The sequence below is a fragment of the Eleginops maclovinus genome, chromosome 18, assembly GCF_036324505.1.
Source record: "Eleginops maclovinus isolate JMC-PN-2008 ecotype Puerto Natales chromosome 18, JC_Emac_rtc_rv5, whole genome shotgun sequence".
NCBI lineage: Eukaryota > Metazoa > Chordata > Actinopteri > Perciformes > Eleginopidae > Eleginops > Eleginops maclovinus.
In genome coordinates this window covers 19,240,368-19,265,928 of record NC_086366.1, presented here as the reverse complement: position 1 = coordinate 19,265,928, position 25,561 = coordinate 19,240,368, and the positions used below count along the sequence as shown (strand labels likewise).

The 25,561-nt window shown below is 38.7% G+C and overlaps 2 protein-coding genes and 1 non-coding gene across 3 annotated transcripts in view; 1 reads left to right on the top strand and 2 right to left on the bottom strand.

Moving 5' to 3' along the window:
• Nucleotides 1–533: 533 nt before the first annotated feature.
• On the bottom strand, nucleotides 534–6,057 carry nek3 (NIMA related kinase 3). The gene is made up of 13 exons (XM_063907978.1): nucleotides 5,764–6,057; nucleotides 5,355–5,448; nucleotides 5,173–5,270; nucleotides 5,000–5,083; nucleotides 4,592–4,659; nucleotides 4,402–4,488; nucleotides 3,560–3,614; nucleotides 3,114–3,314; nucleotides 2,718–2,832; nucleotides 2,116–2,268; nucleotides 1,887–2,009; nucleotides 1,644–1,761; nucleotides 534–905 (listed from the first exon to the last, which is right to left on the bottom strand). Exons 1-12 carry the CDS (start codon nucleotides 5,878–5,880, stop codon nucleotides 1,667–1,669), a joined length of 1,290 nt encoding a protein of 429 aa, XP_063764048.1. The 5' UTR covers nucleotides 5,881–6,057; the 3' UTR covers nucleotides 534–905; nucleotides 1,644–1,666.
• Nucleotides 6,058–6,477: 420 nt separating this feature from the next.
• On the top strand, nucleotides 6,478–6,550 carry trnak-uuu (transfer RNA lysine (anticodon UUU)). The gene has a single exon. It is a non-coding gene; the product is annotated as a tRNA-Lys (tRNA).
• A 7,463-nt stretch (nucleotides 6,551–14,013) lies between these two features.
• The window catches only part of LOC134879800 (LHFPL tetraspan subfamily member 6 protein), a 39,192-nt gene continuing 27,644 nt past the window's right edge, over nucleotides 14,014–25,561 (bottom strand). The window contains exons 3-4 of the mRNA XM_063906314.1: nucleotides 18,473–18,571; nucleotides 14,014–14,786 (exon numbers count right to left, since the gene is read on the bottom strand). Coding sequence (XP_063762384.1) covers nucleotides 14,668–14,786; nucleotides 18,473–18,571 — 218 coding nt within the window. The 3' untranslated portion in view covers nucleotides 14,014–14,667. The remainder of the gene's footprint in view (nucleotides 14,787–18,472; nucleotides 18,572–25,561) is intronic.

Below are 25,561 nucleotides of genomic sequence, written 5' to 3'. Positions count from 1 at the left end.
TTTGTCGGACTTTAAGATGCGTACCAGCAGAATTATTTCATCAAACGTTTATTTATATTTGAACCACGATCTTACATTTCTCACTCCTACCGACAACAAAAGGTTCACAGTAGTGATTTGAACTCCACCTAGTGGTACATAATTAACACTGGCTGTAGGAAAGACAAGCAGTCCTCTCCCTCTGTCAGCCACATTTGTGGTCACAGCAAATTAAAGACAACAGCTAAAGGGTCCAGATGTAGGGTTTGTTTGTGTCTCGCAAAGAGAATAAAACACAAAGAATACCGATGACTCAACATGTTTAGTCTACTTTTGATATTGCAGCGGAAATTGACATCAAAAGTTGAGGGCGGTCTTAAAAACGTGTGACCCCTTGGAGACCCAGCTGCTCTGAGTCTAATACTTCCTGCTTCCCCGACAAGCCAAACAGAAGCCCCCAGTCAGACGGCCTCAATCTGCTGGGAATGTTATCATTGGTAACCTGAACAGTACACAGCAGATGTTCAAATCCAATTAGAGACAGAGCGCACACATAACTCAAATATCTTTATGTCAAAAGAGGTTTTACAACAAGTTGAACAGTCCACAATTTTAACTTACATGTTTTTTACGATCATAAAAATCAATGCAGCCCCTGAAACATAGAATATGAATAACCCAGTGTTGTCTGAGCTTAACTGGGTCTTTGTAAACTTGGATAAAGGCTGCTTTAAAAAAAATGCTCCCTGTTTATAAGATCAAGACCTGATCTCATGTACATGATTGTGAAATGATTTTGGCACACAGTTAGTGTTTGTTTACAGTGTGATTGTGTCGGCATCCTGTCAGAAATGAGACTTTAGTGTTCCGTAAACATTTTCTCAACTTCATCCATCCAATCGCATGGATGTTCTTCCTCAAAGTCCCTGCGAAGAGAGGAGAAACAGTACATTTGAACTTTGTTATCATCTTAGAGGTCATACAAAAACAGGACATTCCGTACATTGAACGGATATCCAACAGAGACCCATACAAACCTCTCCTTGTACATGAATATTTAATGTGAATTTTAATGTGGATAATATTTATTTTAGTTATTTAAATATGGTTTCTGCTTTGGAAGGCCAAAAAAGAGTTACACATTTAACTCTAATTATCTTTGGCAACATACTGTACATATTTTTTTTAAAAGACAAATAAAAGAAAACAGACACATGAGTTCAGTATCATATCTTTCCCACACATACATTTTTTTGTAAAACCAAAGTATGAGCCAAGGCGATATATTGCTATTTTTAGAATCTTATTGTGGGAAAGCTTTCTTAAGTATAAAGAACATACACCCATTTGCATAAAATCTGGTTAAAAACTGTTTTTTCAGTCCCTGGAACATCACGCACTGCTTGTTTTTCAATCTGATTAAAGAAATTCACATTTTCCCAAATCAGCCAAAAAAAAAATAGTGCTTACAGGATTCTTTAAGTAAATAATAACATGTAAACAGAAAGTATTATACATACTGGAAATATATATTTAAATTAATTATTAATAAAAAATCTAAATTGACATGTATGTATGTAGAGGTATTTCCCCTTCTGTAGAATAGTGAGCTACTCCTAGCCACTGATATCATGTTAAACACAGCTTCATATCGAACTACTCACGTGTCCTCATCATCAGAGCGAGGCTACAGTCGGTCCTCATCTAACGCCACTTCAGGCTCAGGACCATCAGGGTGGTCCCCCTTTGGTTGGGCGAGGGGTCCCACCAGAGGGTCCTCAACTGGAGATGCAAAACCAGACAAGTGTTTACATCACCCACTACAACCTCATATTCCCCTCAGAGTGAAATGACTGAAATGTAACAAGGACAAATCATGTTAGGAAAGTTAAAATAAAACACCAGACCTCCTGGGTTAATTAAAAAGGTGCTGAAGGCTCTGCTTAGCCGGGCCTTCTCCAATACACTCAGGAGCCTCTCAGGAGGATCCTTGTCCCATCGTCTCCTCTGCCTGCTAACCCCTGGCTCCTCTGAAAAACACACGACACAGCTGGTAACCTCTGATACTGGAATTTAGTCCCTAAACTTGATTTGATGAAGATTTTAGGAATGACGAGTGAACTCCTCCTGTAGTACCTGTGAGGGACTGGCAGGTTGACGCCAGGCTGTCTAAAGAGACGAGGCTGGCGTTGGCCAACATCTGCAGCACAGTGTCCGAGGGTCCCGCGGCCCACTTCTTACGAGGCCCCGGCTCTCTGCTTTCAGAGTGGGCTTCAGGTAAAGACATGCCTGAGGTAAAGGGTAACTTAGGGTGAATGTTTTGTTATATTACTTGTTTTCAAGAAAGTCCTGACAATCAAATAATATGTGTATTCTGTACACGGTGCATCCATAAAAAGGACAAAAGAAGGGGCAGCAAATAATAAACAAAGGTAAATATAAACCTCTCTTGCTGTAAGTGATGTAATAGCAAGCAGAGAGAAATTAAAAGGTGCTAATGATGATACATTTTTGTGTTAGTTTTAAAAATAATGGTCCTGTCATAATGATCAAAACTTTAGATGCGATTCATACAGGCCTTTCATTTTATTACATTACATTTCATAATGCTTTGTTTCCCCCTTCTAATGACAATAACCTAATGTTCCAACTCTTCACAAAATGTTCTGGGATTTAGTTCTCCCATAACTGCAGCAGTATTTCCCTTTTTCACAACCAATTGTCAAGTTTGACTCTACCTTCAAATGTTGACGTTGTTATTAAACTCTTCTCCCCCAGAAGATTAGCAACCTCCTTTCCCTCTTCTCTCTTCCATCGAGCAGCCCTCCGCCCCTGTTCCTGCGTCTGTAGCGCCTGTAAAAGATTCAAAGCACTGCAGTAAATCAAACGCATAACATGAGCTCCGCGGCCATCTGAACCAACAGCAGCTTGTCAAAGGTCAGATTCCACATAGGGTCACCACAGCTGGGGAAATTGTGTAAGAGTTTAAATTCTCAATTTGACACCATGTTGTGACAGTATGTCGTGGTGATGGATAGGTAGCAATAAAATCACTTCAGGTTCAACTGTTTGATTAACTGTCACCATGCAGGAGGCTTTAGTGAACTGCATTTGAGGAGCACAAAGGTCTGTACCTGGGACGGCAGATGTTTACGCAGGAGTCTCGAAACCCTGTGAGAGGTCAGGATGCTGTGCATGGACGGCCTGTCTTTTGGGTTCGTCTTAAACATCTGCTTGAGCAAATACTGCAGCTCGTAGGGCAGGTGATTCGGGAGGGGAGGGTACGCACCCCGACACACCTTAAGAATAAGGCTCTTCCAGCTGGATGCCTGGAACTGGACACAAAAATTAGACCTTAGGATATCCGGAACAACATACCACACATGTGAGCCACAAAACATACACAGCCGGTAATCTAACTCAGCTGAAGAGACATCCAGCCTCCATTGTTCCACAACAACGCTCACTGCGCAGTTACATGACAGCAGAAGTATTTTATACAATGGTTCATTGACAGTATTTGGAGAGAGGCCCACATTCAAATCTATGGAACATGCAGATAGGAGTGAAGGGGAGGTACCGGGTGTCGCAGGGTGCAGAGCTCGTACAAAACGCAGCCCAGAGACCACACATCACTGCAGAACACATAAACACAGAGATGGTTATTCATTCACACCAGACATGTGTCATGTACTGGCACAGGCAAAAAGATACAAGATTGGTTAGCCCACGCATGAGTTACATAATCACTTCGAGGGTTGTTGTTCTGGGAATATCCAAGATGGAAACTTTACATGGGAATTCATGGGGATTTTGTAGAAAATAACGAAAAAAATGAAAATGTATGGATTATTTGGTCAGGCTGTATTTACTGTATCATATTACATACTCATCCATTATGAGCCAAATAAATCCATGAATTTGTCAAAATGCATACCGGTACTAAATGCCGTGTGGCGAGTTTACTTATGGGTTAAAGGTCATTTCAAACTTCAAGCTGGCAATATGTGATGTCTGTAAACTAAGAGTAAGTTATTGAATTCATGTAGTGATTGGCTCAGTAGTGTGGGCTGTAATTGCAAGTGACTGTCAAAATAGTACAGGTTTCATTTTAAAATTGTACAAAGTTCCAAAGTTTAACATTCCTTGAATCATTTCCAAAAATGTTTCCTCCCTTTGCAACCAAATCACAAAATACCCAAGTGTTTATACAAGTAAAAACATAGATTATTCACTTATATAATAGAGTATCTCCAGGTCGAAAGAACTAAAGATGGGATTAAAATGTTCGTGCAAAAACTAGGCAACTGTTATGTAAAAGAACAAACAAAATATATACAGCTTTTTCTGTGTTTCCTTTCATTTCCATTTAATCTGTCATATTAAAGGGAAAAAACTTGCCAAACATGCACAGTACCAAACCTCTTATTGTTGTATGGCTTGTTGTCCCATATTTCTGGAGCAACGTAATATGGTGTTCCAACATATGTATTAGCGTATGCCTTGGAGCTGCAACACAATCACAAAAATAGTCCGTTAAAATGAGTATAAGCAAATCAAGCACTCAGCAGTGAAGGCGAAATTGTAAATTGTTGCCGCTCTCTTCCTGTACCTGTTCAGAATACACGCTGAGCCAAAGTCCCCAAGCTTGATTGTCCCATTATCTGTCAGGAAAATGTTCTGGGTAAGGAAATGAAGGAGAAGTGATGACTTAACATGAAGCTAAACTAAGCTGCCAACCATTGCAAAATGATGCTATTATGCATAAGTGGGAGATAATGTTGTTATTCTATCTTGATCAGCGGTTTTATCATTGTTCATTTCACTCCACAACGCTCACGATGATGAGATTTTAGCAACATGCATCCAACCAATAAACTAGATTATCCACTTCATGTTCAAATTGAGACAACAAACAAGAATGAAATGTATCCATGTATTCTAACTTTTTCTAAACATCAAATAAAATGTATAAACGTATTTAATTATAGACTTTAAGGACTACTAGAGACTACTATACCTTAGACTTCAGGTCTCTGTGCAAAACTCTGTTATCATGGATATGCTGAGCCGCAGCACACATTTGAGCAAACCATCTCAAGATCTGGAAAAGGAAAAAATACCATGAAACACAATTTAAAACAACACAATAACATAAAATAGTGAGGATAATTGCAGGAACTTGAGGCCTACGTCATCCACAGAGAACTGCGTAGTTTTCTGCTGCTGCATCCTCTGGAGCAGGTCTCCTCCGCTGCAGTACTCCATAACAATACACATGAGGCCATCAACTGGAAAAACACAATCACACTGCACATTCCACAATCCAGACAATAACAATATGTCTTGTGTAACAGAGTTAGGTTTGCGAATACCTTCAAAGGCCTCCCTGAAGGTCACAATATTAGGATGTTTCATTTTGGACAGCAGGATGGCTTCCCTCCTTGAATTCTCCAACTTGGAGTTATTCTATAAAAATGCAAATACAAGCACAAATGCATTCTCTGTTATGCAAAACCACCAGCCTCCACAACGTCCCTGTGTGGGCAACAAAGGTAGGTTATCAGCACACAGTAAATACAATTTCCATATCCAACCCCCGGCTATAACATATATTAGTCTGAATTCCAATATGTTTATGTTAAATTCACTTCTTTACCAAAGAGGCGTGTTGCGTTTGTAGGGGTCCACCACTTCAGTTACCTGTTCCATCACAGATGTAAGGATGCAAGCTGTAGGCTACTGTACAACTCATACAGCTGTTATCTGCGGTAATATACATACCTTTGGAAGCTGGATTTCCTTGACCACATACTTCTCCTGACTGCTTTTACACCGGACTAACAAAGCCCTACCGAAAGAGCCCTCGCCGATGACTTTGTGGAGATAGTATCTTTCCATAGAGCTCCTTCAGAAAGGAAAAAGACCACAAAGGATGAAAACAAATAACACTGAACTAGTTCCTACAGATGTATCCTCTTCTGTATTTTGGTCTTCAGGGTTTATATTGATAACGTGTAAAAAAAGACTAAGGCAACCAAAAACATCCTACTCGTGTTGATTGTTTGACCGCCACTTCCTTATTATTGTATGACGTATAGTGCGATATACTCACCTGTACTGTGCTGCGTGGCCACTAGATGGTGGTAGTTGATCATCCCCTAGTTAAGGCTCGTAAACTTTACATGACGACTAATATACTGTTATAACATGTATTCGTGTTTGTTTTATTGTTTTATATAAGATGATATGCTTTTCAAGTGATTTTATGTTGTATTTTTTTCTTTCCTTTCTTATTTTATGCATATGCTTTGGTGTGTCTGTTTGTGTACTGTTTGAATGTCCACGTTGTTCCTATTGTTATGTCTTGTTTTGTGCCATGATTGCGCTTTTTCGTCTATTAAATATTTAAAGTAATCAGATCAAGGAATTGAACCATAATCACAAAACTAGTTGCTGTGTGTTTTTTCTAGAAGTACTGCATCGCATGACTTCAGAGCCCGGATAGCTCAGTCGGTAGAGCATCAGACTTTTAATCTGAGGGTCCAGGGTTCAAGTCCCTGTTCGGGCGGATAAAGTTTAAAAAAGCTTTAGACCGTGCAGACTGGGGACATTACTCTCTAAAAACTGTAGCGTGCAGATATAACATCTTAGCACACTGATTCAAGTCAAGTTAATGATATGGTAGTTTACTTTACAAATTGTGGGAGGAGCAGATATGAAATACTTTACTGATCAAAAGTCTTTTTATGTCCATGATACTTAAAAATCACATTATTATATGACACTGCAATGATCATGGCAAACTTTATATATTATATTTCAAAATACGAGGACCTAACATTGCGTGTGATTGATTGCATTAACTCCATATGCTAATAGAATTCATATCAAACAGCAATGTATGGAGACGATGTGCAATGCAGAAATCAGAATCAGAAATATGGTTAGCACAAATGTAAAGTGTACCTGTTAGTTAAGTTCAGAGGCTGAAACTTGAAAACACAACGGTCCTTTAATGTTCAGCAGAATCCCTTGAGCATCTTGTGCTCTCATCATTACCAAACGATTGCATAGCGGGTGCAAATGTCTAATGTTTGCCTCATTACCTCCTTCATGTTGCTCTCTGGCAGTGGCCCATTCCTTTCAGACGTTAATTTTCCACAGGAGGAAAATAAAAGCAATAATGAGGTTAATATCGGACATGGTGCAACAGTTTGTATACAGCTCCTGGATTATGCTGCACAAGCTGTTTGGGGACATCTTCTTAGAGCTGACTAGACCATTATCTAATAGGCAATCTAAGCTGACATTGGGCGAGGCCAGCCATTCACAGGGCTTCACAAGGAGAGAACCTGAAGAAAACCCCTGCTGACTCGTGGAGAGCACACACAGGGCCCATAGTGGATTCGAACCCACAACTCTTAGTGAAAAAGTTCAAGAAAAATCCCCCTCAGTTGACATTTTACTGACAAATGGATGATCGACTGTATTGTTTGTTTTTGACTGATCGATTTCTTATAAGACAAGACTGCAGTTTGCATTATATAGTTGTGTAGCACTGCCAATTAAAAGGTGGCCCAACTCCAACGTCAACCTGGATGGAGGATCATACCTCACATAAAAAAAAAGATATATACAAATATTAAATGTTCTGAGGTGCTACTCGTGAGATGAAGATCCTGTTTGTCCAGGAACAACCTTTCTGTAGATCTCAGTGGTGCTGAGAAATTATTTCCATTCATTATCATAACATATGTATGTTTCAGACGCTGTGACACGTGTGTTTACATTTTTGCTGACGGATGACTGACATGAAGCAGATGTGCGGCAATAAATATGAAAACTGAATAACGTTAGAACTCTGTTGAAGAGGTTTCCTCTCCTCGACAGAGCAATTCATAAGACTTGTTTATTGATGTTTGTATGAATTAAGCCAGTTTTAATTATATCACCCCCTCTATAGCCTATAATTCATTCAGCAATTCCATTCAAGTTCTTGAAAGAGAATATATAAAAGTATGCCTTATTCACATGGCAGCTGGATAACTCTGTAACTCCTGGAGCCATGAGATGGTCGGGATAGAAAAACCAGAGGGCAACCAAGGGCCAAATAAGGCAGAGAAATGCTGCATTAGTGATTTTCTTTAATTTAAAAATGTTTTCAGAGACCATCAGAGGATATCAGTGGAATACATATGTTCTAACAAAAACAAAACGTCATGCCAATCTTTTTTTCAAAGAGAAGATTATATAATATTAAAACGATCAAATAAACCTCCACGGGGCAGGTTGGAAATCCACTGTCTGGGAAACTGAATACTTAAGTCCATCAGAGGCCCTTAAGAAACACAATGTATACAATACTTAAAGGTTACATTTGAAATGTAGAATTTTGGATACTTTTGTAGTACTGTAAAACTGGCGTATTGCCTTATAGGACACATTTGAGTGTTCAAGACAAATTAAGTTGCCCTATGAGAAATGAAAGCATGAAAAAACATAACATTTTAAAGAGCAATAATTTGTGTTCAGTTTTGTAATTGATGTTATAAACTAGTTGTTACATTCAATGTACCTTCAGCCTGCTTCCAAAACACTAGATCGCATTGACATTATTCAGCAATCCTTATAGAAGTAATGAATGAACTGATCCGGCAATTCAGTTTGATAATCAAGCTATTTAGGATGGACATCAAAGAGAGAAAACTATAATTGTCTGTGATGCTGCTTTGTGATGGTGAAGGTCACTATGTGGGATAATCAAATGTTTATTTCAACTTTAACGTCCATTTGAGCATACTTAACTTGATTTTTTTTTTTTTGAGACAGAATACATTTTACTTGTACAGAGGGAACCTGCCTGGTTAACTGCAGAATACACCTGCATCAAAGTCTGGAAGTGTCCCTGGGATGTTGGCCTCTAATTATACAAGGGAAGATGAGGTGAAAAGTTATTATACCGTATATGGTTTATTTAATAGTTTCAAAAGAAATGTATGGGATTGAATGAATAAGCATAATCTTAATCCACTCACTTCTGTAATGCCAAAATAATAACCCTTTATGTAACCTTATAAAAATGGAACAGGTATCCCTGAAAGGCAGTTATGTTTCTAGTCACATACTTATGAGTAAAACAGTCCCAATTGTTTTAGCTCCCCCCTACAGAAATTCCAGGGGTGCTATTGGAGGGGAAATGCAGAACTTGTGGTAAATGACTGCAGAACCTGTGCTGCATTCCTGAGGAAGGAGTCCCACTCATCTATGAGCATGAATACCAGAGGAAAAACTCACAGGGACACAAAATATACTTTAAAACTTGTGGTACCAGTACAGCAGAACATGATATTTTACCACTGAGAATGTTTTTTTGTTTTGTTTTCACCACTCGTTGAGATAAAATATTTAACGTACAGTTTATGAATCTTACTCTTTTTATGTTAATTATAATTGTATTTTATGCAGTGCTGGAGAGGTAGCATGAAGTGGTTTTATCAGAGCTTGTTGGCAAAAAAAGTGTTATTTCTTATTGAGTTTAAAGCATAAGCAATCTTTTTTAACTTCAAACCTTCAAAAAGTACTTTTTGACATAAAAAAGTTGTGGTGTGATCTTTATCTGAAGTTAAACTAAGACTATGATGGGCTGTCTTAGTTTAATAGGTCTCAAAAGTCTAAAATTACACAAAATTATGCTCAGTTTACTTCAACTAACTTGCCAGAAAAGATCATTTTTTAAAGTTGGGTCTATATTTATGGAGGATTATGGGATCAAGGCTAGATCTCAACTACTGTTTGCTTGAAACTTGATAAATACTGGTGGCCAGAGAACTGTTAACGACTGATAAGATGCTAGGATTGACTTTATCGAAGACCTCCAGGAAGAGCTCAGCTAGAAAAACAAATTGGTGATGTGACAAGTTCCATATGACTGACACCTCTTTGATGGGAAAATAGGTTTAAAACAGTATCTAAAAAGAGTGTAATTCCATTGCTCGAAAGCTTTTGGTGAAGGATAGAAGAATCAGCACGTTTCTCCTGGGATGACGGTTGAAAGTAGAGTTGATTACGCTGAACGCACTAACAGTACCTCAGTGTCATGACACTTATTAGATAGCAGCTCAGAGAATGCTGCTCTTGCATCTTCTGTGCATATATCTCACATTTCAGTAGGTCTTCCATAGGTTCCTTGAATATTTGCATTGTGTTGATTGTCTTATATATTCCATCTCTATAGGGGTGTATGTTCTCTGAGTAAAGAGTAAAGCTTTGAAGCTTCTTTTTTTTTTTTATAGCGCAAAGGAACTCCATTCAGGAAATGAAGGGGTAACTGTGCAATCTTTGTGCAAGCTTTGAGAAGCTCACAAGCTTTTTTTATTTTGAGACTTTGCCCAGAGGTAAGATTTCAGTTCTCTGGAAATGTGTGGTATGTTACTTTTGGTCTTTAGGAAGTATAACGTTGCCGTAACCAAAGGCTTCACCCTGGCTTGGAAATAATGCCACTGCTTGAGTTTGCACTTTAACTGATGAATCTTGAAAGGTGATGCCTGCTTGCATTGTATTTCCATTGATGCTAGCTGCACACATGGAAGGCATCAGTGGGAGGACACCAAAGCCTTCTTCTGCTTGTTTCCCCCAATCCCACGTTCCACTCTTCTCCTACCAGAGAAATCTAACCCTAACCCTCACAACCATAATCACGATCATAGTCAAAGAAGGTAGGTGGAAACCATCTGTGAGGGGATCACAGATGGTTTCTCTGCTGTGTGATATTATACCCATTTGTAAAAAAACAGATAAGTATTACAGGAAATGCTTCAGAGCTATGTTTCTATGGATCTTTTGTCTAATCCCAAAATGTTTCCCAATTTGGTATGTTTCTCAACAATCACATTTTACCTTTAAACTCACAAAGTGTCACGGTTGTAGTTAAGGACCCAAACACAGTGTAAAACAGAGGAGGCAAATAAAAGCTGTTTCTCAAAAAAACACAAAAACTGCAGGGGAAGGGAAAGTAAATCAAAAAAGAAAAGTAACAACCAAAAAACACAAAACTAAGACCATGAAACACAGGTGCTTTATGTTACTCATGGTGATTTTCTCAGAGCCATGTGAGCGGGCGCAGACAATGCTCAAACGGCATCTCTGGCACTTTTTTACTTGTTTCACATGTTAGGATTGGACAAATTACGCCTGTATAATAAGTCTTTGCCCCTAGAAGATAATGACAGCTAGGACAGGTTCACATAAAAGGCTGACTTACAATGTCAAGGATTATGGGGACTTGAATAGACGCAAGCTATCCTTAATATTATGATGACCTGTTCTTTTCTTGTGTAACTAGCCAGAATTAGAATCACCTGTGTGGGTGTGCATGACATGGTTTTAAGAACACAGCGGCATGATAAATATTGAGGCAATTGACATTTTTCTTATCAAAAGCTGCTCTCAGTAAAGGGATTACCTCTACTGAGTTCAAACAAACTGTTAATTTAAAAACCACAGCTTGTTTGTATCCCTGTAGCTGGAATACTGTGAGTCACAATCTGTATATTTCCCCGTCAGTGAGATTTCAGTAGCAGTCGCTGATTTCTTTTGCCAATGCAGCCTGTCTGGTGCAGGTAATAATTAATTCATTTATTTCCATGACCACATAAACATGATTACTTGCTTATCTCTAATTGGGATTTCCTTTTAATACAGTGGGGACTTGTAAAGGACAGTAGGAAACAAGGAACAATGGGTGAGTGGAGTTGTATTTTGCTTCATTAATATTAACTTCAGACCAAAGCACTTCACTTTCCGATAACACTAGTGCTTTCTAGTTATTGTGAATAACCTGCATAACTGTCTTTATTGTTGTGCTGCAGATAGTTTAAAGTATGGACTTCTTATTAATTACTACCAGTACATTCACATTTATTATGCAACAAAATAAAAAAACACTGCTGAGGGGTGATGACAGTGACAGGCCACTATTTTGCGATACAGGCTTAGTATAATCCCGGTCATGTCTCATTATTTTACTATCTGGCACTATCAATTAAGCACAATCTTTATGGAGATTGGTGTTATACTAGGACAAAAGCTTTTTTTGAGCAGAGTTGCAGTTAAGGGCAGTAATTATCTCAGCAGGGTGCTGTAGGGGAAAAAATAATTAGACAGAATTAACTGATGAAGTGTCTTAACTGGCCGCCGAGGCTCAACTTTCTGAAGGTGATTCAGGGCTTTCTCCCTGTTATAAATTCACAGCTTCAAATATGTAAAAAATGAGCTGCACAATTGCAAAAGTGTTTTTACTGGTGCCATACCATTGTGTTGATTCAGTAGAATTTAACATGCATTTGTTTTCCTTTAATGTTAAGAGAAACAAAAAATGTTTGGGAAGTTTATGTTTTTTTTTAAACATACCCACATAAAATGAACTGATACAATTATACTATTGCAGAGCTAATCCAGTAAGTAAATGATCATGCTAGCTTTCCAAAATCATAAATGTTGTGAAAAATTGCTAATTACTGTCCTTTTTAAATAAATATACATGCTCTGTTTTTTGATGTATTTCAAGTTTTGGCAAATTTGCATTTCATTCTTGGTTCTTCCCATCAAAGTGACACTCCAAGTGATACTTAACTGTTTCTTATTAAAGGTTTACACCCTGCAGGTTTGAAGAGGTTTGGGATTTTTTTTGTTCTGTCATATCTGTTAGATTTCTACTTCTAACCCAATTAAAAAATGCAAAGAGAAACAGAAACCCACTTACTCTGTATGAGGCATTGCAGAGGTGCTGGAGCTATATCAAAGTTATTGAAAAAAGCATCCACACAATCAAATCTCTTCAATAATCTTTTTTAATAAATGAATTTCCGTTCAGAGACCTTCTTCAACAAAAGAACAGCTGTTCTTTCATTAAGTTTGCGATCTTCCCTGATACGACGACGAGTATAAATCAGTGTGTGGTCCTCACTGTATTAAATGTTTTACTAAAGTGTTCACAGCGATCTGCAGTTCTAGTCAGCTTAAATTCACCACAGTTGGAGCAGTTGTAATATCCCTTTTACTCCGCAGCTGATCAGAACAGCAGACTGTACTTCCCAGTTACCACACATTACAACCCACGTTTTGTATGTTTTAGGACAGAAAAGCCGCCTGAGTAACAAGCCCTCAGAAAGCATCGTACACCCTGTCAGTCAGAGGTACGGGTTTAAAGCAGGGAGCACTCCAACTTAACCCCATTGTGTCAGCAAGCAGATGAGGCATCTAGTTGACACTGTAACAATCACTGGTGATATCAATCAGCAAGACAGATCAGAGGGAGCAGAATGCAGAAGAGCCATGCTAACATATTAAACAGAGCAAGTACTGAGACAGATTTCTCAAGTGAGGATTGGGAGACGGGGGCGGGGTGTATCATCTGGGGGATGCCGAGCGTTGTGAGAAAATGGGCATGCTAATGAGGGCCAAATAATACAGCTGCATTGTAAATGAGCTGACTTTGTACACTTGAGCTCGGATGAGAGTTTGTTTGTTGATCCAAGGAGAAGAAAAGGAACAAATGACTAAAAATAGTGACTGAAAATCTCACACCTCTGATTACACACATGCAGCTGTGGTAATTGCTATGAAAAGGTTACCATTATTGTTGTTCACAATCGTTCATTGTTATTCAGATAGAGGAACAATGAGATAGCCCTAGACAACAAGCCAATGGATGCACGCCGTCTTTATGTCCCAGGGTATGATTGCATCTCAAGCTCTGTCTGGAAGAATCGGACGCTTTGAAGTCGAGTAACCTGATGAAAAGGCGAATAATCTGTCTAGAGGTCGAGGGATTTACCTCATCAATAACGAGGAAAAGTTCAATTCGCAGCAATGCCCAACCTTATCCTCTTTATCGATTGGGGGGTAAAAAAAGGACTCACATGTAGCCAACACCACCAAGAGCAAGAGGTCATGGGAAAAGATTTTAGGAATGTGAGAGGTCCGTTCGGTTTACCTCAGGGCATTTTGTGTGACTGAAATAACACTTAAATCCAGAATTTCAATAAACATTTATTTACAAAACAAGAATAAACACAAAGAATAATATGAAGAGTGAATACAAAACATGTGCTAATATGATAAAATACATTATCATACACAACGTATATCTTTATGAATGTGTTAAATAAACTATGCTTAGATTTTTGGGAATCTGAAAAGGTTGAGGAAGCAGGCAGCCAGTGTTGGATTGCTTTACATTATAGGGATTATTGCATCTCACTTTGTGTTTAAGGCAAGGATGAGACATGAAGAGGAGACAGAAAGACTTCACATAACAATGAAGCAGTATTACTTTTCTCTTCATCACAGGGAACACTATCACATAAACACCAATGACTGAAGAGGAGGAAGACATAAAAAAGAGAGAATACTCCTAAAGAAATGTAACAATTTTACAAATAGGATTGGTCCATACATTTTTCATTTAAGAACAGCTTTCAAGAGAGGAACCAGTTTTCAAAACCATGAGTATGTGTTACATTATGAAACAGTCCCTGCAGTTGTCAGATGGATTGTGTCCCATGATGTCCAGAGCACTGTGACTTGGTGTCTTTGGTGCTCAATGTGCTGTGTTGGTGTCCACAGACTCCTCTCCCTTTCGTCGTATACCGTCTGAGGTCTGTCCCCGTCCCTCTGAGCCTCGCTTCAGTACGGGTACTGCTTCTGCTTCTTCCCTGCGAAACAAGAGAGCCAGGTGCACAGCAGCATGGCAGCCGCCGCCCCAGCCCCTGTGCAGTAATACGCCCAGCCGATCTGGCAGGAACCTGCAGAGGAAAGCAGAGGATTCAGGATGATTATCTTTCCACCCTTTATTTTATCTGTCCATCTGTCAGCGGATAACTCCAAAATGGCTTTCAATGAAATTTCCACAGATAAGCCTTTGGCGGGGAAACACCTGATTTGATTTTGACTTAATCATAATATCTGAATGTTAGAGGAGCCCTGCACTGTTTACATTTATAGAGCTTTTTGAGAACACGGCTCATACATTTCATACTACTTATACAATAATAAAACACACTTCTAAAAGAGCTCCACATTAAAACAGTTTACTCCAAATAGATACCGAATAAACTGCAAGAGGTTATAAAAGTGTCTCTTTTTAAGTAATGTGCCTGAAATAATGGACATTTTAGTATTAACAAGGTATATACTCTCTGCCGTTTCAGATTATTTTAGTTTCATACCTATGTTTTGTTTGCCTTTTCCATCTCTAACTGGACTATGGTCTATGAATGAAAAATGTAAGATGATCCAATTGGGATATTTTCACCCTTACTGTATATATAGTTTAGGGGCTATAAAAGGGTCTTACTTGATTCCAATATTTGATGAAATTATCAATTTAATTCAGGACTAAATTGCTTGGAAAGGGCCATTACCATTTATTGTAAACTATTCAGTATTAATGGATATTAGGCTACTATCTTAGTTGTATGTAAACTGTGAAATTAAGCATTGTTGGAATGTAGAAAGGATTGTGTGTGGTTTATTCAAAAGACATTTAACTGACATAATCTATGTGAGAACTGTATCATAAGAATACAACACTACAGCGTTATCCTTGCCTTAGATCCAACATTTACATATACTGTAAGTGTTGTGAACTGCCTAACATTTTTGTTCAAGCCACAACATTTCCCTTGTCCTTGTGAGAAATAGTTAGCATCGCTGGACCAGATGCGTTGAACATAGTTTAACTTCATTTGCAGTATGGTATGTGCCAATGTGTTCTCACAACACAGACTTCTGGAAAGCATAAACAGTGGCAAAAAATGCAGAAACCGAGCCAAAAGCAAAAAGCAAGCACAAATTAAAACATAAAGGGCCTCCTTAAGACGCATCTTCTCTAATCCTCAAAGGAAATTATGTGCATGATTAAACAAGGATATGACCTACATCTGATTCTACATTTGGAAAAATGTTGTGATGACCATCAACACTCCCTCATTATAAACATCACATTTTAAGAAATTGTCTGATTGAATGTTATCTAACTACAAGCAGGTGGGAGGAGGAGGAGGCTTCTCATTTACAGATCATAGCAGCAGTGTTCTGATACTACAGCTATAACTCAAAATGTCTCTCTGTTCAACTCCACACTTGTTCAATTAAAGTAAGTTTCTCCTCTTTTTAAAGAATGGCTGTAGTTTATCTATAAACATGATGTGGGAATATTCCATTAACCCTTTAATGGTTTCTGCATCCTGTGCGATACAGTCATTGAAAAGGCTGTGTCCATGTGTAAAATGGGTATAAAAACTGTGTAATACGTGTATGTGTGTAATATTGGTGTTACATGGGTGTAAAAGGGGTCTAATAACAGTGTAATGTGGATGTAACATGGGTATAACAAATGTGTAATAGGGATATATTAATGCATAATATGGGTGTAATAATAGTGTTAAATGGGTGGAATGTAGAAAATAGCAAACATTTCCAAAACATGTATATGTGAAGGCCCATGAATAAGTAATAAGTATGATAATTTCCCCAACTTTATTTCATGTTAGACATACATGCAATTATTTTGTTCTGCAGCAAAATTCTAATTCCTCTTTGAATCACTAAGTTCTCTCTGCTCTCTTCATGATTAATGAAGGAGTCTATGAAGCAGAGATTCAAACTTCTCGGGGTGGCATCATTTCTTGTGTGAAATCCACAGTTGTCATGGCGCTACCAAGACAAAGGTGGAACTGGAATAACTATGGTGCCGTCGTCTTCATCTGAGCAGCACGCTGATGCAAACCCACTTGTTAACAATCATTCATACTGTATGTACAGAGAGGATGTTCTTTCAAAGAACTCCTATTCAACATAATTACATCTGATGACATGGTCTGAAATCTCAGTAATTGAGATGATACGTTTAGAAATTTAAAATCGCACAGAATGATATCTTTCTGAATTATATGAACAAGATGATATAAAAGCTGCTGGAACTATCACATTTCTGCTGAAACAGTATCTGCTTTAATCTGTATATACCAACCTGTTTTTCTTAACCTTAATTTAATAAACTAACAACAACAGATTGTCATAAAACAGACATTCATCTACTAGTGGTGCTTTGGCTTCACTGTCAGGTCAAAAGTTGCCCTTGTGAAACACTCATGGTTGAATTTCAAACGCTTCAGCGGATAATTGGGGGACTTTAAATCTAGAGTCGGCAGTTTAATTTTGGCATCATTGGGCAAAATTTCCTTAATAGCAATTCAGCATAATTGTCCAAGTCTTACCCCAGGGGAGGCAGTATTCTGCTAAAAAAAAAATAACAGCTGTCCTCTCTCCCCTCTCTGTCCAAGAGCAAAGGCATGTGAGGTGATTCATACAGTAACCCATACGAGCCACAAGTCAATCAACTTAAACGTCATACAGATTGTGTTTAAGATCTAGATGCCTTTATATAGTGAAAATTCAATTAAAATAACCACTCCTGTTTTTTTTTAGACAAAATGTTGCTTACAGCTTAGCAATGTGGTGCCGCAGCAAAGAGCTGCACGGTTAGCAAAATGCTAAAATATACAATGCTAACCAATTAGCAACCTTGTTCTACCCTTTTAAAAAGCTTCTCGATATTGGCAGATACTCTTTAAAGTCCGTCTGCAGTTCAAGGCAGTTGTCTCGGGCCACTTACATTATGCTGAAAGGCTAATATAATTTTTGGCCATACATTACAAAAATATTCTGCCTACTCCAGCTTTAACTAGTTGCTTGATACTCAGAAAATAATAGTAATATGTAAGGAATAAAATATTTTTAAAAAGCATGGTGGACATTGATGTAAATTAAAAGAGAGAGCAAATCTAAGTGTACTGAAGTACGTAGTTTACAGGCTCAACAGCTTTATCAACAATGTATCATTGACATTTAATTAAAATATTGCAATCAAACAAAATGAATATTTCCCTGTATGTAGATTACCTAGAAGTTCAAACACTTTTTGATTATTATTATTTGATTATATGATCATATAAGAGCACCTCCAGTATGACTAGCCCCCCACCTGCCTAGTGTCTAATATAGAAACGTTATACTGTCTATGAGATCGCCCTGAGATTGTCAGCTGAATACTGAGCACCAATCGGGCTCATGCTTATTCTCAGCACATATTTATAGCTATAAAACACTTCAGGAACTGACAGCAACAGGAGGTTCTGTTGACTTTTTATCATCATTTTAAATACCAAGGGATCTTGTCTCTTCAGTATATGACAGTACCAGAGAGTTGTGTGTGCTTGGTATTATAAAAAAGGCAGAATGTCAAGAGCCAGAAATATAAGTCTGCTCTTAACTTTTTACATACATTTATCAGTCCTGGGGCCGGAAAATTTGGCAAACATAAGACAAATCTACACAGTCATGTTTGAAGCATTAATGTGTAAGGTGGTGTCAGGCATTAGATGTGTGTGTGTATGTGTGTGTGTGCTTGTATAAGTAGACATCTTACCTAGTACAAACTGGCCTGAGTTGTTGTTGCAGGTCTGTTTTACTTCCTCACTGTCCCATCCCAATGGATATAGTGCACAGCCAGATCCTATGAGCAGACCTGAGAACAAAAGAGAGGGAGTCTGTCAGTGATAGAGGGACAGTAGTAGCTCGACTGATCACTGGGGGTTAAAAACATCACAAAATATGACCGGAGGCTGACAAGACAGCGTTTGTGAGGAGGGAAAAACCGCAACAAGGACAAACTCTCACCATCAAGGTGTTCACTCTGCTCCTTGAGGGAAGGTCTGCATTGTTTTATGTGAGACCTTGCCTGTGGGTTTTCATAATTTAAGAATCTTTTCATTAATGAGGAAGCAAAAAAAAATTCTGGATTCTATGGCACTCTGGTTTACGTTTTAAATAAAATAATGAAAATGACAATGATCTGCAGTGGTGTGTGACTTCCCCCATATGATTTTTTTCTTCTCACCTTATCAACTGTTTCCAGCTGTGATTATGGGGAGGCAATACTATCCTGTTCCAACAATTCTACCTTAACAAGCCTCAAATCCCTTTGTAAAGCGACACGGATTGTGATTTTAACACTTCATCATGTTTTTTACGGCTACAAAACAAAGCGCTCCTCAGCCAGCAGCTCATAAAACCACTCACATCAACAACAGACATAATGCTAATAGCTTGGCAATTTCTCACACAGGCAACAGCTAAAAAAAACAGGCATTTTTTGGTACGCAATAATTACTGTAAAACTCTGGAAAATCCTTGAGGGACTGCTTTATGTCAGTGATTAGAGGGACTTATGACTGTGCTTAAAGCTGCACACAGAGACAAGAGTAAAATCAAGTCAAGGCCATTTACATTAAGGATTAATATCCTTAATATTAGCCTACAGCCAGGTCTTGACAAGTTATTCCCTGAATGCCAAGGCCCGTCTCTTAAAATTACCCTGTAGGTGGCTCTGCCATCACATTAGCTTAATCCCCTCCGATGTGTCTACCCTGCTATCAGTTTTCTGGATGTGAGGAAGGCAGCGGAAGAAGAGAAGGCAAGAGCTCTGCCTTCCAACCTGATTACCGCTGCCATCCAGGATTGCCTTATTACATCTAGGCAAAGATAAGAAGCAGGAATTAATCCACATGCAAATGTATATGAGCTAGACAAACTGGCCAACATCAGAAGGGGAGTAGAAAAGTGAAAAAGACATCTGTTTTCCGCAGTTGCAGCCAGGAGGACGGTGAATGTCATCAGCTTGCATCTGGGGGAAAATACACTGATTATGGCCCCCGTGGTAGAAAATCAATTCAGCGAAACTCTGGCATGTTGATGAGTATGAAGGGTATGTTAAAAGGGTCCTACCACGTCTGTGTGGTTACAGCTCAGGATCAGAGGGGATCCTGGGAATGTAATAAGTAACAACTTGGTCGTTTTTTATTCTGCTCTTTAAAAAAAACTTCAGAAGACTTTCTGCTTCAGACCACAAAATGACTACCTTTAGCTGAGCAGTAAAGCAAAAGACGGGGTATTTGATGTAAATCCCTGTACAAGCAGCCACTATGGACCTCTGATGAACATAAAAACAAACTCTTATGAAAGGTACAAAAATGCATTGTAAGCAAGTGAGCATACACGTAATCATTCAAATATGCTGTTATGTAATGTGATCGAATGTGTTTTGATTTAAATTTGTAACAGTAAAGACATGCCAGCATGATAATGTATTCATGATTAATATTTAACAAAATCAAAAATTCTCTTTCAAGTGTTGTGTAATGCAGAGGGATACAGCAGTATGTAATCAAATTGAATTTCCTTGCAGCACAAGAGAGGAGAGAAAGAAATAACGCAGGGCAGAATGTGCCTGTGTTTCACAAAGACATTGTTATTCTATCCTGAAAACTGTAATATTTCTATTAGAAAAATCAAACTTTATTGGGATTCTCTTTGATTAACGCATTCGTTATAATGATCGGATTTATATAGCGCTGCAGCAGGAACCTCCGAGGGAAGAAGGGGGGGAAAGGATTTCTTCAGTGCATAGTTTCCACATCAGGTCAGATGATGATGTGACATCTAACGTTGTACATCAAGACTACAGACAGGAGGGAAATAATTGCCACAACAAAGAAAAAAGCTCAGTTCCATTGTGTAATCATAGAAAATAAAAAATAAAAGGTTGCTGGGTGACCCGTCAGAGTTTTTCTTTTTGGGGATAAACTCAGTGAGCTTGCAACACTGCAGTGGGTGAAATCAATGAGAGCACTTACATGTTACCAAGCCACTATGGTGATTGATACTGCAAAACAAAAATCACTGACAGCAGGCACTAAGGTGTCTGTGTCATATATGGCTCTTCGTTTCACATTTGGCTTTTATTTATTTGATTCATTTATTTTTTGCCACTATAGTTAATTCCGTCAAATCCTATCCTCCACACTTACTACGTGGGTTTTTGAGTAGCAGAAGTAGGAAGGCTGGTGACTGGGATGTGGGAGACAGATTACCAAGAATGCAAAATGCTCTTTTACATAATGTTTCAAAGGCAAGCTGCTAGAGAGAAGTGTGGACTTGTGAGAGGCAGAATACCTCAGGCTTTAATTCTCCATGCGTGCTGTTGCAGACTGATACTTCCTACCCTTATTATTTCCTAAGCTGACACAGATGCACCCCAATCTGCACAAACAGACAGTCAGGGATTTGTGTCATTTAGCATGAGGTTGCCAGCTCCAGCAGTGCTTTTCAACCTTTTAGGCATGTGACCTCTTAAACTGAAGTAATGCCTTCTGCTGACCTGAATTCCCATCACAGAGTGTAAACACAGACATTTTGGATCATGAAATGTGGTTTTCCCCTGAAAATGTTCTTAAATCTGGTGTCCTGGCTGGTAGCCTGAGGACCACTGAGCTAGTGGACACGCTACATTCACAAGCATTAAACCACATTCTACATTTATAATAATAAGATTAAACTTAATCATCCCCTGAGGAAAATGGTTTGCTTTCACAGAAAATCAATAAGCATTATTTTGAATTAGAATCACATTAGTTGCAAACTGCAATCAGTAATTGGCAAATTCAACTATGGCATATTATGTAGAGAAACACTGAAGTGCAAATGGCCAAAATGAAAACCCCCACACTTGCTTGAACAAAAGTATTCTGTAAGTTGCGTTGCATAAATGTTCTCTTCTGCTGATCAACCTCAACAAGAGGCTATTTTTTTTTATTTCCGTGAGCAGATGGCCGTCTCATGATGAAATCATTGCAGAACTCCACTAAGCTGCCATAAGGACTGTAGTTAAAGTCACCACAAGGCTGCAGCTGTACAGCAACTACATCATATTGTAGAACTGGTGGACAGAAAACTCACAACCATTGGCACCAAAACAACTAGTTTTGCTTTATCAGCATCAACCATGCCCTCAGGTCAAACATAAAGAAGCCCTGCGTAATCGGGAGAGGCTCTATCAACACAAGCCTGGGAGGTTGGTTTGTTTACTCTGTTGCTTTTTTTGCCAACAACCACTATTTGTAAAACCTAAGGCCATTTTGGAGTATTGTTTAAGTTGCTATGGCAGCCAGCTGATACTGATATAGTCTCCTCCTGGGCAGAAGAGATGAAGAAGAAGAGGTAAGGGTCAGGGAGAGAGTGTAGAATCAAGACAACTCATTCAAAGATTGAGTTTCAATTGATCTCCATGAGGTTGTTATCACAATGACTATCTCAGGCCAAATAGTTTCTGTGAAAGGCTATTCTATGAACTAGGAAATAGATCAGATAAATTGACTTAACCAAATACAATCAGTCCCTCCTACCATTTCCCAATCCATAAAATGGGCTCTAATACAGTCAACTTTCTACTGCCTATCGTTTCCTCAGATTTCATCATCGCAGTTGAGCTCACTTTTGAAATGTCTTAAAAAGCACACAGAGAAATGCATTGTTTCATCAGAGCTGCTCTATTGTGTCCCATCCTTATTCTGTCAACGCGTTTTACCTGAATGAGGAACTGCCCCCTTTCATATCCCCCACATTCTCTGATTTAGGGAGTGCTGATGCCTTTTGTCAAGCTTTGCTGCTTTCTGTCAAGAAGCAAGGCATTTCTTTACCCTCCTTCATGCCCCGAGACAATACCATTCAAGGTTATCATTCAAAAGGCCAAAGAGGACAGGGAGAAAAGGCTGCCGCTAAGCTCTAGAGAATGTGAGTGGCCAGGGAATTGGAGTGGGGATGTGGCTGAAAGGGCTGGCTTAGTGTAAGACATTCCCTTGTAGGCTTGGAGGATCGACAGAAAGACGAAGGGAAGTGTAAGAGCAACCTCACCTGGGAAGGGAAGCCCGCCTGTGCCAAAAAAAGCCTCCCCCTTTACTCGTCCGTAGTCATTTTTTTATTGAAAATTAGAATTCCAGTCAATTTTTATGACGTTTCTCAAGACATGTTAATAATATGAAGAGAATAAAGCTGGTAATATCAATGCAATGTCTTAATATGTTTACGGACGGCTTGTAAAAAATGCAGCAAGGAAAATAAATGGGTAGTTTAATTGATAATCCTTAAGATGTTTATGGAATTTAACCCATTTCTCAACAGTAGCCATTCAACATATTTACATGCTGTAATTATGTCTCTGTATAGTAATTTCCATTGTAAGTGGTGGAGTCCGCCATTCCCACAGTGGATACAAATTGCCTCATATGAGAGATTTAGCACTGCAGCACATAATCCAGCTACATTGTTTTTAATTATATCTCATTAATATCAGCATCATTGCTTACTGCTAACTCAGCCATGTCAGAGCCATATTAAGTTACTGCTAATGCAAACCCAACATTTCCTCCTGCTGCTGCTTCCCATTAAGGACCTCTGACATTGGTGCACATACAAATAAAACACTTTCTTACTTAAAGAAATATAAGGAATATAAGACAAGGGAGTAATGGTACTAGAAGGAGCAGCCACAGTGAACTATGAAATGAAGAGCTGAAAATGTTTTAGAGTAAAACTAACGTGAGTTTCTTTGGCTGCTGCCCCGTAAACAGATATGCCAGTTAACCTTGTGTTAATCTGACAAAGTAGCTCAAGGAGTGTTAGACCTTCACTTGCTGATTCCATGTTTACCACGGGTATAACCAAATCTTAAGAACTAGAAATTCAAACTAAAAATATTTTTGTGCAATGCTACCTTTGCCTGTAAGATCGCTCAAATCTGTGCCCAGTACTCAATTTGACCAAACGATCTATGCTACTTTGCATGTTATCTAAAAGCAAGTATATAAATACATTCCTTATGTAAACAATATGAGATTATAATCATGTTTATGTCATCCTGAGCTTTAATCAGTTACGGGTTCCCACAGTGTCACGTTTGCCTGTCAACACTACCATCTCTGCATGTCGAGACAAGCTTTTTTTTCTTCGTTTGAAACACGAGGCAGACATCAGCATGTACAGTTCGCACTTCTACTTTCCTTACGTGGTTTTGATTCTCTGTCATTCAAGTTGGATCAACACAGTCGTTTCTTTAGAGGGGTTTAATCCTATGTGAGCATTTTTGCCGGAGAAGCTGTTTTTTTCTTGTGAGCGAGACGGGGATCTGGAGATTCAGTTGAAACGTTAAGATTTTGCAACTGTGAGAGATGGAGGATGAGGGGGAAAGGAGGGATTTAATGAGAGTATGTGAACTATGTGTGATATGTGATGTGCAACGTGATGCATCTAAACATTTACTGTTGCCAGTGGCTGACATTCAAGCATTATATTCAGCAAAAACAGTCTGCTTGTTGCTATTAATATTCCTTTGCTAAACTGTTTTGTGAGTTTCTGCACAGATCTTCCCAGAGATCCAACTGCAATTATCCAGCTGGACAAGAGGTGTGTTCATGAAGAAGTTTTTCAGGTTGAACCATGTTTTCTCCCAACGGTTAGATTTTCAGTTACATATTCCACTGAGTGATGGCTGAATACACAGGAAAAAACATTCTAGTCTGCATTCTTAAGTTGAGTCTGTTTCTTTATTTTTGTTTTGGCTTAACAACTTTAATATCAAAGCCAGGAAAGTGTATTACAGAAAAGGCCAGTAATAACACAGCTCTGTGACAAACCAGCTCTACACCAGGCTCTGACTATTCATTTATAGTGTGACCATTCTCTTTATGGCAAATTTCTCTCTCTTCCCTCTGGTATCCGCCACAGCCGCCTGAAGAAAAGGTCAAACAGTAACAAACAGTCCTTTATCCCAGCAGCTATCAAAGGACTTAACAGTTGTTGTCAGGCTGTGTTCATGTGAGGTCTGCATGGTTATATTTTTTTGTATTCCTGCAAACATACTGTTGTTTCATGTGTCTCTAAGATGACTTGTTCTAACAGTGTTTTAGACAGGCTTACAGTTATTTTCAGCATTCACAGAAACCCAAAATAAAATGAATCATTCATAGAGTGTATAATGGTTCTGCAAAGCATGTCTTTTACATACACTTTGAGCCTTTTTTCTATTTCAGGAACAACAAAGCAATGTAACTATTGTCACTAGCTCTGCTCTATAGCATATATTATAGCATATTTTCTGTGCATGCTTTGGAGAAAGCTTTCCAGAACTAACAAGCTGAGGAGGTGATACACAATTCTGGTGTGTTCAGGACAGTGCTAGCAGTGCTGTTGAATGTTACTCGTCAAGCAAATTTAAATGCAAAACGGTTAACCAGAGTGAAGGTCAGTTGTGCGACATGATGCAACCCTGGATGCTGTATTAGATCACAACTCCGGTTTGTAAAACACAAAGGAAATGTGAAGAAGAACCCAGCGTCAAAGCCTTACAAGTACTTAAAAGTTGAGGTAGTGAAAAGGTTATGGTAATGACAAACAGTCAAAAGATGGAATGTGTTAAGTGTTACATTGTCAGTTGAATTACATATCCCTGAGGTACAGGCCAGAAATAAGCCCCAAGTGATGTACAGTACAGTGTATGGTGGTTTATTGGGTTGTGCCCTTTCATTTTATTAACCTGTCCACCAATCAGTCACCATCACAGGCCCTGGGCGGAAGGAGCAGCTTGTGTAATATTGATCTGTTTCCGCATTTCTGCTACAGGCAT

What these genes read in the sequence shown, in the direction of transcription:
- nek3 (XM_063907978.1), bottom strand. Translation starts at nt 5,880, where the DNA reads ATGGAAAGATACTATCTCCACAAAGTCATCGGCGAGGGCTCTTTCGGT. An exon ending in AGGAAATCCAGCTTCCAAAG is followed by an intron (nt 5,449 to 5,763) that starts GTATGTATATTA and finishes GCATTTTTATAG; the next exon opens with AATAACTCCAAGTTGGAGAA. An exon ending in CGCAGTTCTCTGTGGATGAC is followed by an intron (nt 5,084 to 5,172) that starts GTAGGCCTCAAG and finishes TTCCTTTTCCAG; the next exon opens with ATCTTGAGATGGTTTGCTCA.